General features: G+C 32.7%; 2 protein-coding genes across 2 annotated transcripts; both read right to left on the minus strand.

Moving 5' to 3' along the window:
- Window positions 1–402: 402 nt before the first annotated feature.
- On the minus strand, window positions 403–5,684 carry LOC132741683 (tumor necrosis factor ligand superfamily member 15-like). Its single transcript, XM_060729913.1, has 3 exons — window positions 5,422–5,684; window positions 1,633–1,798; window positions 403–1,540 (listed from the first exon to the last, which is right to left on the minus strand). The coding sequence occupies exons 1-3, from the start codon at window positions 5,617–5,619 to the stop codon at window positions 1,098–1,100; spliced, it is 807 nt and encodes a 268-aa protein (XP_060585896.1). The 5' UTR covers window positions 5,620–5,684; the 3' UTR covers window positions 403–1,097.
- A 5,738-nt stretch (window positions 5,685–11,422) lies between these two features.
- LOC132741680 (uncharacterized) lies at window positions 11,423–15,632 on the minus strand. The gene is made up of 3 exons (XM_060729909.1): window positions 15,394–15,632; window positions 12,567–12,720; window positions 11,423–12,416 (listed from the first exon to the last, which is right to left on the minus strand). The coding sequence occupies exons 1-3, from the start codon at window positions 15,589–15,591 to the stop codon at window positions 11,974–11,976; spliced, it is 795 nt and encodes a 264-aa protein (XP_060585892.1). The 5' UTR covers window positions 15,592–15,632; the 3' UTR covers window positions 11,423–11,973.
- Window positions 15,633–17,134: the final 1,502 nt, after the last annotated feature.

A 17,134-nucleotide genomic window follows, 5' to 3' on the forward strand; every position in this document is an offset into this window, starting at 1 on the left:
TAAAGAAATTATCGCATGCTCAAGTCTAATTTATAAGTATTTTCAAACAAGGAGCTTCTTCATAGAAATTATCGATCAGTGGCGATTAAGTTTCATAAAATGTTTTATGAGCATGTTTATAAATATATGTTATTCTTAATCGTCCATACTTCATGAGATACGTTAAGCCATTCTCAAACTTAATGTGAGTTATTCGTTTGGGGAAATAAAAACTGTAACTTACTCGAAAAAATTCACACTGAATTTATGGGTAGAATTCTACATCTTAAGAAAAGTATCCCATTGTATATGCTTTATGTAGAGTCTCTTAGATATCATTTGAAAATAACAATAATAAATAGAATGGGCCAGATAAATTACTGAAAAATAAAACAAAAATACATTCAATTTATATATTAAGTATATTTACAACTCAGATCATATTTCAAAATGACTAAATAAGACAATATATATAACTATAAAACAAAAGACAAAAAACAAGAAGATCGTATCTCGGTTATCCGGTTTAAAACTACAATGTGTGGAATAGTAGTTTATTAACAGAGATTCATCACTGTTTGTATGTATACTAATGTGTTCCTTATGTAACTTGAGTTAATCAAGATATATTCTGTTCTGTTCTTTTCTGAAACATGCAGTGTTTAGCGCAGATATATTCATTGCTTAGTGTCGTGGCTCCTAGTTGAATTTTCCCTTATCACGGCAGCGATGAGGTCATATTAGATTTACGCAAAAATAATTGTCCTCTGTGTATCTTATGTATGTTATATTGCTAACTTTAACTGATAGTTTAACCCCAGCTTTTAGTTCTACGAGTGACGAGATATGACTATTATATGAATTGTAGTATCGGTTGGTAGAGATAGTATGTGGTTGTACATTTTATACTAATTCGTTTTCCTCACCTTCAAGAATATTGAATTTAAAAATACCGTGCTTAATTGGTTTATTGATATCCTTGATATTCGGTAAACCAGATGAAAGATTGCAGGACTCGAACAATTGGTCAACACGTAATGTGCAGCGTATAATGTACTAAAATTGACGTATTGTGCCCCCACCACGACGTGCACGTGTTCCCCAGGGCGAGGATAGCGTCATATTAGATTTACTCCAAAATAATTGTCCTTTGTGTATCTTATGTATGAAATATTGCTAACTTTAACAGAAAGTTCATCACCAGCTTTTAGTTCTGCCAGTGACGAGACGTAGCTATTATATGAATTGTAGTATCGGTTGGTAGAGATAGTATGTGGTTGTACATTTGATACTAATTCTTTTTCCTCTCCTTCAAGAATATTGAACTTAAAGATACCGTGCTTAATTGGTTTATTTATATCTTTGATATCCGGTAATCCTGACGAGGGGTTAGATTCCTCAAAAAAATCAAGATTAGAATAAATAAAATATGTGCCGTCTACTGGAACAACTAGTCGACCATTTCTGTATCTAATTCCTAATCTGATAAAGCCTTTTGTATCATACAGTTCTCTACCGTTACACCACTCTCTTATAGGAACCATATCAGCGCCAATGTCAACTGGAAAATGAAAAGATATGTAATAAGCCTTTTGCATTAAGAATTGAATTGTAACAATAGCAAATTCATGCCAATTAAAATATTGTTCATACTTTCTCTTAATGGCGGTTGCTCCTTTCCAGTTAATTTTGCAGCTGGTTTCATTTCCCAAAAATGTTTGTCATATATATTCATAAGGCGGGCACTGTTTTCACTGAGATAAGCTTGTTGTTTCTCTTCATGTTTTCTTTTAGCTTCATCATACTGCTTCCCAATTGTCTGTAAAACAGAGACAACAGTCAAGGTCAAGGATTTCAAACTCTAATGGAAATAGTTTTGCTTTTTTTTTTTACTTTTTCCTGATAATATCCCAATAGCTTGTTAACCTTGGATAAGATTCAAACTTATTATTTGATAGGACTGGGCTCAATTATCGGTCCAAAGAATATATAAAAGTAAATTTCGTGTCTATTTATAATGATAGTTACATTTTTCCTTAGGTAATTATCACAAATGTACGAGATGTACAAACAAAACCATAATGCACACATGCGTTATTAAAGAGGCTGCATACAAAAGTTTATATACTATTTAAAGCACATTAATTACAATATAAAATGACGTATGAAATGAAAAAAATGTATGAAATCTCCCTTTTTGCGAGTGTTGTTCTGTAATTGCAACACCGAAAGGCATGTCAATTACTTCACACGAGTTGATGGTTTCACACATAATTATAAAAAGAAACAGTTTAACTTATCATATGACTATGCATGAGATCATCTAAATAATAAAACATAAACAAGTTGCTAGTTAAGAGTATTGAACTTAATAAATATCTTACCATCATTAAAAAAATTAATGTAAATATTAATGAGAAAAACATCTTAACTACATTTTATCATAGGGATACAATGACAGCAATTGTCTTCAAAAAATTGCTATGATAAAGAAACAGTATTGCAAGAAGAAATTAGTCTAAGTGCTCTTAACCTTGTATTCTGAAAATTACAGACTGGGTTGAAATGCTCTCTCGGGCGATCAGGGTCCTTACTTTAGCTTAAAACATGACTGTCTACAATCAGGTAACCTCTTAGCATACTTAAATTGGTCTAGTCTAACAATAATTATTTATATTGTATGTAATTTAAAAATTTTTGTTCAGGGCTTTTATTTAAAATTGAAACCAGAAAGAACAATCGTAAACAAGAGCTGTCGGTAGGACAGCAACGCTCGACTATTCTTAGTGCTTGATAGTAAAAAAGCCTCGATAATGTAAAATTTTCTAAATAAAGATGAGGGTAAAACTTTTCTTTAAATCCATATTAAGGATATAGGCATTGGAGAGAGTCCTATTATGCTTTCAAAGAAGACTATTAAATTTCAACTTGTTTCAAAGCCATATGTCAATGGACTTTGGAAATATTTGAGGTATTACAAAAACTTCAACGTAAATTCTAAGTAAAACAGGGGCATATTTCTGTCAAAATGCTTGATACAGTTACCTCCTCCTGTCTACAGGTTGGGGTTATGATGATGAATAAGTGTGCAAAATTTCAAAGCCCATATGTCAATGGACTTTGAAAATATTTGAGGTATTGCAAAAACTTTAAAGTAAATTCTAAGTCGAAAAAGGGGCATAACTCTGTCAGAAACCTTGATACAGTTACTTTCCCCTGTCTACAGGTTGGGGTCATGATGGTGAACAAGTGTGCAAAGTTTCAAAGCCATATGTCAATGGACTTTGAAAATATTTGAGGTATTACAAAAACTTTAACGTACATTCTAAGTTGAAAAAGGGGCATCATTCTGTCAAAACGCTTATTACAGTTACCTTCCCCTGTCTACAGGTGAGGGTCATAATAGTGAACAAGTGTGCAAAGTTTCAAAGCCATATGTTAATGGACTGAAAATATTTGAGGTATTACAAAAACTTTAACATAAGTGGTTACGCGGACGCCAACGCCGACGCTGACGCTCGAGTGACTACAATAGCTCTACTTATTCTTATCGAATAGTCGTGCTAACAAAAATGATATTGTTTAAGGGATTTAAAGTAACTACATCTAAATTTGTTGTGTAAAAAAAACGTTTTTTCTGTATTAAGCAAACTTAACCTTGCATAAGCTTAACATACCATAGCCATACCAGATAAATTTTGAATAAATGTTGCTCAAAGATAAGTGACAGTTTGCTCTTTATTCACTGTCAAGTTTGCCTGAATTAACTATTTAAAATGATAAGCTGTCATAGGCTACTGATAAAAATTGATAATGACAAAATATTATGGATGAAACATAAACACATTTACGTGAATAAAACTACCTTAAATATAAAAATACTAGACTATTGTGTATCAAAAAGTTTATGCAAATTTATTTTACTACGACTGTGAAAGAAGCTTAAACTTGAAGACGCACTGACCCTTTTGCAGTAATGTACGTAGCAGGTTTAACATCTAATTGTGTGAAATTCTTATGATACGTAGAATGTTATTTTTTTTTATTTCAAATTCTTTTCAAATTGTTATGGAGAACTTGATATACATTAGATTACTAATTTATTACAATTATTATAATTCGACAGGCAATAACAGTACTTTAAACAAAGTGAAAAAATTCAACATTTTTAATATTTGCTGGCGATAGCGATATAATTTATATCAATAGTTTCTTACTCTTTTATTGATGACGTTTAGAATGTAACTACTAACTGCATTGAATGACTGACACATAATAGTGAAGCAGATAGTTATTGTAATGTTTGAATGCAAAAGATATTGATAAATGGTAAATAAATTAGATTTGCATCAAATACATTCATATTTATAAGATATTGATACCATTTCAATATACTAAAACTATTAGGATTTATAGAATGTCTTTTCATTTTCATTTTTGTTTGGACTACCCATGAATATTTGTTTACAAAGATCTCACACTGTTGAAAATTCAATTAGAGGTGGGGGCGTCCTAATTCCCTCCGCCAGTCTATTATTCCACTATACTTATTGTTCCTCAAAGCTCATTCATTCATCAACCAAATTACTTAAGTTTACATATTTTTATCTTAAGTTACATATCGTGTTGTTGAAATTCGATTCATAGGGTGAGGGTAACTGATTTTAAAATATTTTCGTTTCCACTCTTCGACACAAAGATTGACCGACATCTTGGATATTAAGTGTACTTCCAAGATGGATAGGCTTTGATCTCACTTCAGTGAACATAAGATAATAACTTTAAACTCTATAAGAACCATGATTTTATGGATTTTTTTAGGTATTTTGTTTGGTGATAAATTGCATGAAAGAATATTTTAATAAAAAACAATCTCCATAAACATGCGGATTGATTGAACATCTTCCATACATGTTAATGCCACGTATTTCCTAACGTTATAGACCTCTCATTAAGTGGATAACATTTGAGATACCTGGTACATCGAAAATATATTGTGTATGGACAGAAAGTTGAAGGATCGAATTCCTTCAGGGACTTTGGAATCTTTCGTGTGAGAAAAGTATCCAGCGATCCTACGGAAGGTGAGTGGCTCTACTCAGGCGTCCGGTCGTGGAGAGAAACATCTTAGGTCTCATATCCCTAGTAAAAACTAAACAGTCGTCATATGACCATATGATTATAATCACTGATGAAAATACACCTGTCTGGTTAACTGTAATGTGTAACATTTTAAAAGTTGGTGTATTTTTATCAAAATAGAAAGATACATTAACACAGAATCTATTGAATATTTTATTCAATTAATTTTATTTTTGAACAATTTAAGCGAAACGTTGAATACAAAATACTTTGTTATAACTAATGTTTACTTTATGTTTCATGCTGCCTTTTGAATAAACTATAAAATTTATCAACTACTTGTATATAAATGACACTTACTTTTCCGAGATAATCGGCTAACATGTCAGATGTTTTGCCGCATTTTAAGGGTCCAAACTCACTTGATAGACAAATCTGATTTCTCTGTTCTGTTGTTGGTAAATCAGGCATTGACCAGACAAGAGCTAACACCAAAGTCAAACAAATAACAATACAAAGTAGAACAACAATGACAGATATTTTAAGTTTCTTATCCATGTTGAAGTTAAATGGCGTTACAAGTTAATTAATCGCGTTTTGTACTGTGTCGTATCATATGACTTGTGTCTATAAATAGATTATTTCAACGAACTTTATCTAACGACGGAAGTAGACATCTGACAATTATGATTAAAACGGATGAATGAAAAATATTTGATTTTGAATCTCAGTTTAGCCAGTCATTGAAGAATGTAGATAAGATATTACAGATTGGAGATCAAATTCTTGACACGGTCCGGTGTTTAACCTCTACCTCGATAATTTGGAAGATATTCAAGGACACGTTAACAAAATAACGTGTTAAATGTACCTATATTTATCACAACAACTAAAATATTTTTTATGTGATAAATCATGCTTATTGTCCCTAACTTGCTTCAAAAAAAATATCAGTATTTACACAGAACGTATCATTTTTCTAGTACGACAATTACACGCAATTTTCACATACTTCTCTTTATTTGAAACCATAAATACATGTTTTGCACTTTAAAAAGCGATGTGTTTTTGAAGCAAAAAAATATTTTCTCTAGCAAGACTGGTTTCTGTTTCGTCATGTCACTCCAAGTTAAATGTCTAACCTAACGAAAACCAATATACCTATAATTAACTAATGTAAAAGATATTGTTTGAATTGAAATCAGTAAAATGTCAGATTGTCGAAAAGGTTCAGTTTGTCTTTCCAATGATTAAGTTACTCACATTTAAATCAATAGATATGTTTATGACATTTATTAGTATACTATGTGCTGCACTTAAAGTTATTTGTGGTTTGTACTACTATATTATTATTAAATGTCATCTCAGTATTATCTAGTTAACAATATGTTACATGATGATTTTATAAACCTGAATTATAAGTGTACACTGTTTAAGCTATCATGGTTTGCGCAGACTTTTCTAAAAGCAAGGGTCATAGTTCTGTCAAAATCCATATCGGAGTGATAGACCTTGGATAGTGACCTCCACTTATGTTCTTTAATGAGTGTGTGACATTTTAACCCATTCCTTTTAGTAGTTTTAGAGATACTGTTTTTCTTTCTGATTGACGAAACTAACTTTTGTTTGTTCGGAAAATGCTGAAACTCTATTTTTCTCGTAAAACGTCTGAGATTCAATCAGATTATGTCGTTGTGCATTGAAACGGACACGTTAAAGTTATATCGATAACGTTTTGGATCTCAGATTATTTTTTTAAGTTTCTTTATTCACTTTCTTAACGTATTGGCCTTTGTTTTATTTTTTTCTTTGGTTGGAGGGCAGAGAATGTCGTGTTATTATTTTTTCTGATTGTTTTCATGTTAACACGAGTAGCACGTAATTCGGCGACATCTCCTCGCTGCTATGTTAGATATATACTTAAACTTAAACTGTAACTTTTATCGACTCAACGCAATTTCATAAATAACACAATGTCACTAAAATCTGATAAGTCTATCTCAATTAACAACGCTTATTGACTTACAACCAGCACAATGTATGCTTTTTGACTATGCAACCATAATGAAATAGCTCATTTACAAAAGTTCACCTCTAATAAATCACCTTTAATTGTTTTAGACAATACGTCCATCTGCAATAAATGTTTCTATGTCTGTTGCTCTGCAACGGTTTTTCTTTAGGTTAAGACGTTTTCTGGAGTTTTCATATAACATATATAGGCAAAATTAAAACTGTTCAATAGAATTTCTTTAAACTTGGCATGTTGTTAGAATATGATAACAGAAACATTTTAGGTGAAAAAAATTGGGGTCTATTGACCATTGATTAATTAAACTCACATATGACATTAACTGCCAAAATACTCAGCGCATGACTAAAGAATCAGTTATGTCTGAATACGGTGATTTGTTCAGGGGCGTAGGCATGCTCCCTGGTTTAAGCAAATTACACCTGCGTGATGACGCTATACCAGTAATTACACCTCCGAGACGTTTACCAGAAGCGCTCAAATCGCGACTTAAGCTAAAGCTTGAGCAAATGGTCAAAGACGAAAATATAACCCTTGTGACGGAACCTACGGACTGGGTACACCCGATTGTAGTGGTCAAAAACCGATCGGAAAATTAAGTATTTGCCTAAACCCAAACAGCTCAATGACGCAATACGTAGACCTCATTATGTTACATCAACACTTGATGACGTAACAGCAAAACTCGATGGAGCTAAATATTTTAGTATGTTAGATCTTACTCATGCAAATTGTGTCTGTATAACTAGACAAACCATCGTCTTACATTACAACATTTGCTACTCCTTTTGGTAGATATAGGTTCTTAAGTTTACCATACGGTTTATCATCATCAAGTGATATATGTTGTCAAAAGGTCAATCAAATATTCGACGGAATAAACGGAATACACCCTCTTGTTGATGATATTTTAATATAGGAAAGCACGCAATGTGAACATGACAAACGTCTTACACAGGCCTTATTACGCGCGCGAGCAAGGTATTAGGTTTAATGAACAAAAATTCACCATTGGCGCCAAATCGGTACCATTCTTTGGTCATATCATTATAGAAAGTGGGTTAAAAGCTGACCCGTCTAAGATCGAAGCAATCATGAAATTGTCAATCCCCGATAACCGCGAAAAGGTCGAAAGGCTCTTAGGGAATGGTCAATTATCTTTCTAAATTCGCGCCAAATCTAGCAGAAGTTACAGCCCCCTTACGGAGCCTCTTGAAAAAAAGACACACAGTATATGTGGGATCATGTATATGATCGAGCTTTTTCTCAGGTCAAAAGCACCAGTACTAGGTTACTATGACCCGACAAAGCCGCTTATACTGGAAACGGACGCTTCGAAATTCGGGGTTGCTTGTTGTCCTTTTCAAGACAATAGACCTATCGCCCTATCGCATTCGCAAGCAAAAGCCTGACACAAACTGAAATCGGTTATGCTGTCATTTGTCCGGGTCATTTCTTCTAAAGTATAAAAGCTATGGACTCGACACTTCATAGGATGATCGATCTCATTACGAAAAAGTGCAATACACAAGAACCGTCACTCTGCACAAATTTATTTTTGAGTTATTGCCCTTTGTTTGTAAATTGTCATACTTTATTTTTGTTAGGGCCATTTCTCATAAATTATAAAAGCTATATGGACTTGAAATTTCATAGGATGATATATCTTATTGATTAGAAGTGCGGTGCGCAAAAACTGGTTCTTAATTTGTGAGTTATTGCCCTTTGTTAATTTTTATATTTCATTTTTGTCCTGGACATTTTTCCTAAACTATAAAAAATATGGACATGAAACTTCATAGGATGATAGATCGTATTAAGAAAAAGTGCACAGCACAAAAACTGGTACTCTGTATTCCATGAGTTTTGAGTTATTGCACTTTGTTAATTTTCTAACTTTTTTGTCCCAGCCATTTCACCTAACCATGAAAGCTATGGACTTGAAACTTCATAGGATGATAGATCCCACTGAGAAGAAGTGCAGTGCACAACGACAGGTACTCTGTTATTCATTTTAGAGTAATTGCCCTTGTTCATTATAGAACTTTTTTTGTCTGGGCCAATTCTCCTGCACTTTAAAAGCTATTTACTCGAACTTTCATAGGGTGATATATCTCATTGAGAACAAGTGCAGTGCACAAGAACTTCTACTCTGCACATTATAATTTTTAATTATTGCCATTTGTTAATTTTCCTTGCCCGGAGCATAACTTGGTCACTATAAGTTTGATTGACTCCAAATTTGCTATGTTAGCCTTTTTCATTGACCTGAAGTGCAGTGCTTAAGAATCCATCACAGAGTACTCCATTTGATCAGTCCGTGTAAAACTTTTTAATGGTATTTTTATTTTTGTTAAAATAACGGTTTTAATAATCCTGATATAACATTGTTACAATCAGTTCAAATGCCACTAAAGTTAAAGGTATATGTACATTATAAGAGCAGTGTTTCAGAAGAAAATGCCTAAGTGACAGCTATTATGTTCATAAGGCGACACATCCAACTCGCGGAGTTCTAGTTTAAAACAGGGGGCAAGACACCATGTAAATATTCGTCACACATGAATTGTTTTAAGAGAAAGTCATGTTTTCCTAGAGTATCAGGGACATTTAGCTAAAAAAACGGACCATTAAAATTCATGTGGTGGAACACTCTACACATATTATACAGACTATAAAATAGGGTTAGAGCAGTCAGGCGGGGGAACTGTTAAGGTGGAAAATTGTATTGCGTTCATTGAACGCCGCCCTTCCTTGATGATATTGTTTTTCATATTTTTGGCGTCTGCGCCGAAGCGCCACCCTCTTTATTGTATGAAATCAGACTTTGTGAAAGGGCAATTGCAACTTCTCGGGCCTTTTCGTTTTGTATGAGGGTGTTTATCAATAATGAAATGTAGCGACATGTACAATGAATAGCAAACTGGAGAATTTCGCAATGCAAACATATTCAAAGGAAATAATCTTATCCGACAATTAATCGCGCTCTCCGTTTTTTATTAATCATTTTGTAGTACACAGTAGGTATTGCTGTAACTATGATTAGAATGATGACCTTAACATTGTGAAAGTCCGAAAATTAATTTATAGAAGTTGCTTTAGACTAAAGATTCGTATGGCGCTATGGAAATAAATAACAAACTGGAGAATTTTGCAGGAAATGGAATGCAAAAATACTCGAACAATTTATTGCACTCTTTTTAAAACTATAGAAACAATTTAAGTTGGCCATTTTTACGAATTGTTATATCATAGTATTATCATTTTGTCTTTTCCGTAGGTTCTTTCCGGTTTTCCTTTTTACGACCCTGATTGCATTATTGACATTTTAGCCTGGATATTTTTTTAGACCTAGTTCATAAGTTTAAATGTCGCTTTTATTTTGACGTTGGGTCTACTATACTATACTATAAAACCTATTCGCTGTTCAAGTCTCTTTAGCTAAAGTCGACCCTGATTTCCCGGATTTTTGCTGTTGGTTTGTTTGAAGGCAATCGATTTTATGGTAGCTTGAGTGGAATGCTGATTTGCAGAATATTGTGACATTTTAACAAGAGAAACTTACGTCTGCAATTTTAACATGAGTTGTTAGGAATGTACACAGACTGGTGGGCCAAACGAGGTTTTTGAAGTAATTCATTAAACTAGTAGATTGACCTCCCAATATATCAATGAACAGACTTTGTTTATTTTGATTACTATTTTGTATGTTCCACAAGAACAAAGAAAATGCCACATGAACTTGAAATTTTATCAAATAACCATTATTAACGATAATATCCAAAAATAACCCCTATATAGAATAAATAAACTTATACCAGGGAGTATATTTTGGATATTATAGACCTGTATATTTTGGATATCATCGTTAATATTGATAGAATTTTTCTTGTGGAAAAACATTTAAGCATGCCTACCAATGTTCATGATGAACAATGTCTTTCGTCCGCCCATTCATAAATGATATACAATTCTGGTAAAAACCAATTAACCATAGAAAAGTTTATAAGACTATCTGGTTATCAGATGTCTACTAGTTCATCTTCACTTGCTGCATTTCTTGCTGCTTGGACGCCCTTTAATGCTTTGCATCAATTATTTCTTTTTTACTAACATATTATGACACTAGTATGTTTATTATGGAAAAATCACACGATTGAATGGTCAATTCAATTTTATTTTGCCATTAAAATGTTTAATTTGACACAAAAACTAATAGTTGAAAATTACTTGAATATCTTTGTTAGCAACTTGTACTTGTATTTGTATAGAAAATAGAAGTATTTGTTTAATTTTTCAAATAGCGGAAACAATCAAAACAAACAAACAAACAAAATTTCCGTTTATTTTGTAGCTACAAAACTCTCAAAATCAGAGATGAGTTAACGTGTACGTCGTGTTCTTTCTGATTAAAAGCAATTAATGACATCTCTACTCTTCAGGTGTGTCTTAACCTGCTGAAACACTTGAAGTTTTCCCAATATATTAGATCCAAGGTATAACACAATAGTAAAAGAATATGTTATTATTTCTCAACAATATCAAAGACAGTCGGTTTGAAACTGAGTATTTGCTTTAAAAATTGTGAACAACTTGGCATTAAAAACATTCTGAAACTGCTGTGCATTATATACTTTAAAGGTTCATGTATGAAATACAGATATAAAAAGTTTGGAAAAGGTGAAACTCAAACCAAACCATGTTCAAGGAAATTAACGTAAAATATTACCAAAAAGAATTTGGCACATAAAGATCAGTTTGATCCTTTGTAGAGTTAAAGGGCAATTGGTCAACACGTAATGTGCAGCGTATAATGTACTGAAATTGACGTATTGTGCCCCCACCACGACGTGCACGTGTTCCCCAGGGCGAGGATAGCGTCATATTAGATTTACTCCAAAATAATTGTCCTTTGTGTATCTTATATATGTAATATTGCTAACTTTAACAGAAAGTTCATCACCAGCTTTTAGTTCTGCCAGTGATGAAACATAACTATTGTATGAATTGTAGTATCGGTTGGTAGAGATAGTATGTGGTTGTACATTTGATACTAATTCGTTTTCCTCTCCGTCAAGAATATTGAACTTAAAAATACCGTGTTTAATTGGTTTATTGATATCTTTGACATCTGGTAAACCAGATGAAGGATTGCAGGACTCGAAAAAGTCCAGATTAGAGTAAATGAAATATGTGCCATCTACTGGAACAACTAGTCGACCATTTCTGTATCTAATTCCATGTCTCATAAAGCCTTTTGTATCATAAAGTTCTCTACCGTTACACCACTGTCTTATTTGAACCATTTCAACACCGATATGAGCTGTAAAATAAAAGTAAATAATCAATTACGAATGAAATTTATTTTAGATTTATTGTGATTAATAATTAATTTCAGTTTTAAAATTAATCTCATAACAAATTAAAGATAGGACAAAAAGAAGAAAAGAAAACAACAAAAAACAAGGCATACTTTTTCGCAAATCCGGTTGTTCCTTTCCGGTGAGTTTTGCAGCTGGTATCATTTCCCAGAAATATTTGTCATAAACATTAATTAAACGGTCAAGGTAATTCTGCCGTTTCTTTTTATCTTGCCTTTTTGCTTCATAATACTGCGTGGCAATGTTCTGTTGAATAAATATGCAAGCATATATACATTTGATTTACAAATAGCATAATAAACATATTTAAGTACTTCGATTAATTCGATTATTTGACTCGTGTATAAAACGATAAATGGCACGTGTATTGGTTTGGTTTAAAGAACTGAAATAGAATATATTAACTACACAGGAAGTGGTGGTATTTTCAGTTACTCATTGCAGTGACTTACTAGTAAGTGAAAAAAAGAAATGTGGTCACAATTTCTCAATATGATCTGTAGGTTATATTAAGAAGTAATGTTCAGTGTGAGTCAGACTTATTTTAAGTACACACATGTTAAAGTTAAAATAACAACTATCGTGACAATGGGTAAATAAAAAAAACCATGAGGGCATATTATGTGTATTCTTCAACGTTTTAACAATTGGTTGCTGTCTGTTTAATAAATGTGAACTTCTTTGGGAAGGAAAACGATTCATTTTGAATACAGAGTACCGTTAATTAAAAGTAAAATTACACAGTATTCAATGAAAGTAAATGCTGTTTTAGAAACATTTTTAACATTACAGCCCTGTAAGGCAACATTAAATTGAAAATGGATTGATCCAGTTAATGGAATAACCCATGCCAATTTGGCCAATTAGCTTTGAGTTGACAGGTAGCATACTTATAAAGGGTAGTAGAACAGCTGAAAAATTGGATCTGTTTGGAATTTTGAATAGACAACATCGAAAGGTAATATTGCGTGGACCTTAGGGCAGTTGCATTATTGAACCATGCTCAGTGTCCGGTGAAAGAAAGAAGGTAGTATAAGATATCAGCCTGTGTCATAGAAGATTTATTATCACCATAGGTTATCGTATGAAGGAGATAACGCTCCATGTGTTCCGTCTCTCATGTTGCCTGCTTTTTAAATTTTTCTTTTGACGTATTATCTGTGATATGCAGGCTTCATAACCTCATATCCCCTATCAAAATTCTATTTTATTTAGTTCCACCCATTGTGTTCACGTTAATGGCACACGCATTCTTTTACTTTGGGACCATACGCCGCTTTTCATGGAATGGCACTACTGTGTCACATTGAAGGTTCCATGATATTCGTCGTATGAACACATCTGCGGATGTTCTAAATTCAAAATTTCACCATTTTCATGTTTAAATGTTGAATTATGCTTAAGCCGGTGCTAGCGGGCGTGGACGGTAATTTGCACTTTCCAGAACCGTCCATGAATAGGCTCAATCAAACAGAGCTTGCAACATTGTCAAATTTGCCGTGTTGGGCTTTCTTTATGGATTCTGTTTTCTCAACTGTGTAAGTAGTATTACATAGCTGTCTGTGTCGAAGACATCTAATTATCAGTGAAGCTGATCCGAAGAAGGATTCACAAGTGCTGAAATGTAAGGTGTCTAGAGACGAAGGTGGACTAAAGCCGGAGACACAGTCCCATAGAGTTGATTTAAATTGATAAATAAATTTTGGGAGATTAGATATAATCGATGTATATGAGTGTTTATTAAATTATAAGATAACGAATGAACTAGAATGTTTCAAAAGTCATCTAAAAATTACATAATAAAACTGAAACTTTATCTCATTCTTTACCAAAGTACAAGAAAAACGTTTACCATCATACATGAAAAAAATTGACGATTTAAGATAAAACAGTCGTAGAGAAAAACAACAACAAAGTGAAAAATGAGTGTCCTCCGATGATAATTTGGACTAAACGGTACTGTACTTGTAAAAGTCAGAACGAACGTACGTTCCGAAAACAAGCTGTTAATAGGGCATCGTTATATCTTCATATAATAATTATCAATTCTGAACATAAGTAATTCTGAACATAAGTGCCAAACATAAGGGAGGTTTACCATACTGAATTGAAAATATAAACGTTTCAAGATGTAAACTACCTTAATTTTACTCACTTAACATTAAATAGTACTTATCAATTTTCAAATATTTCTTAATTCAAGATTTAAAAAAAAAATTACGAAATCACCAAAAAAAAATCTCATAATCTGACAAGTAAAAAAAAGTACAAAAAAGAAAGAAAAAGAAAACAAGACTTTGGTCAATCGTAGGGTGTAAATCAATGCTCCACGTAGGCTGAAAATAAATACTGTTCAGGAGATTCTGCAATAGGCATGTTAAACCTTAATATCACCACCAATCATTTATAGAATAATTTTTTTCCAAGCTAGCGCGAGGAAAATTCTTTATTTCTATGAAAATATTTTATTTCTTAGTAAATACATTAAGTATCCGTAGTTAGAGAAACATAACTTAAACCTATTTCGTTATCTCGTTTGCCATATCTGTTTGTATCTTTGGAAACACATACAAACATCTAAAGCACAAAATGAAATTTAAGAATATCATTCATAAAGCAATTACTATCGTCATCTTCAGCAATCGGTTAATACATTAAGTTGCTAGTCCCGATGTGTATATTTAAATCCATTTTGGAGTACAGTTATTCGACCAATGAGAAGGATTACAGTAACAACAACATATTTTTGTGACAAAGTGTTAAACTATTTAAGTTTTTTTTATATAATAATTTTTATTTAAATAAAAATTTAATTTAGTCTTATCAGAACAAGATGCGATATCTGCTAAATCTAATTTAATGTTAAAGTTTAAGTGTATTTGAATATGTAAAGGAAAGAATAAAAAGTCAAAACATTACCCGTTCAAGATAATCATGTAGTAAGTCAACAGTTGATCCACATTTGAGCGGACCATTTTCACTAGGTAAACATATTTCACCAGTTTTAACTGTGTTTGGTAAATCATGCATTGTCAACACTAAAGCCAAGACTGCTATAAGACAGGACACGGCACATAAAAGAACAACCATGGAAAGAGTTTTTAGTAATTTATCCATTGTCAATGTTTAACCGTTAACGCACACTTGTTTCTGAGATAGAGTGTGGTTTATATGATTTATTATACAGTGCTACTTGGTCTGGTTTCAAAGGGGGGTTTAAAAAGCTAAATATAGTTTTTGTGCGGCTTACTGAAATAGTTTAAAAAAGGCCAATAATGATAACTTTTGAAATAAGATGAATGTTTGTTGAAATGTCATCTTATATTATAATTTATAATCAATAAGATTAATTCAGAGGTCGTATGACTGAAATATTTTAAGTCGTCTTATAACAAAATTATTATAATTATATCTGTTGTTGTTGTAGAGCATAAACATGTTCATTTGCAAAAGTGCACTGATAATTATAAATGGAAAACGTACTTTATTCATATACTATTATATACGTCTTTTTTTTTGAAACTGAATGTTGGCAGTTTTTATCTGTTTGTCATTGGATATTCTAAAATTGACTCTGATTGTTAGCCAAATTGTTCGTTTCCATGGATAATATAACCAAACAAACTTTATTTTGCAAATAATGTCAAATTATTACTGTCATTAACTCTACCATACGATTATGAAGTTTTGGAATCACCGTGTATAATCCGTAATATGGTTTTGCTTATTCTGCTACAAATAGCACAAACTGGCGTCACTTTTTCAATGTTTGCGTCATATTAACATTCCTGCATTTCGGGATATATACGGTGTAAATGTTGGATTCTGCTACAACTGTACACTCAATTGCCGCAGTGACTTATCTAGAATTGTTTCTTTAATGTACTCTCTCAATATCTGCGTAAAAGCACGTGCTATTCCTGAATAGGTTAGTTCAACATAAAAATTGTTCTTAAATGTTGCGCTCAATGCCCCATGACATCATATGCATACTTATCCACTGAATCAATCCAGACGAGCAAAAAAAACGTGTCAGCAACTTAGATTATGCATGCTTAATGTTATAGATTGCCATATACGAGGGCTGTTCAATATATAATGAGATTTTCCTCACATATTTTTATTCTAACATGAAATATAACAAAATGTTGTATCATTATTAAATATAACTTATTCTTGATCAGATTACCGGCATTGGTAGAAAAAAATATAACGCGACATAGAAATTATGCTCATTTCATGGTTGCTCTGACGTTGTCACGTGAAGATTATGACGCAAGAACGTCCGAAATGCGGGCGAACATTAAGTTCTGCTTGCATTTAGGCAAATCGGCGACGGAAACATTTACAATGTTGCAAGAGGCTCAGGGGAAAGACAGTGTTTGTCGTACGTTAGTGTTAAGATGACACAAAAGTTTTCCGAGGGATACACATCCTTGAATGACGAACATGGTCCGGCAGAAAAAAAGTCCGTGAAAGCGTCAAGCGTCGCGTCAATTCAGTTAGCGCTTGATACGGATAGGCGTTTAAAGGTGCGGGAGCTTGCCGAAATTGCTTATTTGAGCGCAGGAACTGCGCATCGTATGCTGACGAAATACTTAAGCATGATAAAAGTAAGTAACTATTTTGGTGTTGAAAAATCCTAATAAAAGTTTTTGAA

This window comes from Ruditapes philippinarum, unplaced genomic scaffold (assembly GCF_026571515.1).
Source record: "Ruditapes philippinarum isolate M1 unplaced genomic scaffold, ASM2657151v2 ctg2999_1_1_1_1, whole genome shotgun sequence".
Lineage (NCBI taxonomy): Eukaryota > Metazoa > Mollusca > Bivalvia > Venerida > Veneridae > Ruditapes > Ruditapes philippinarum.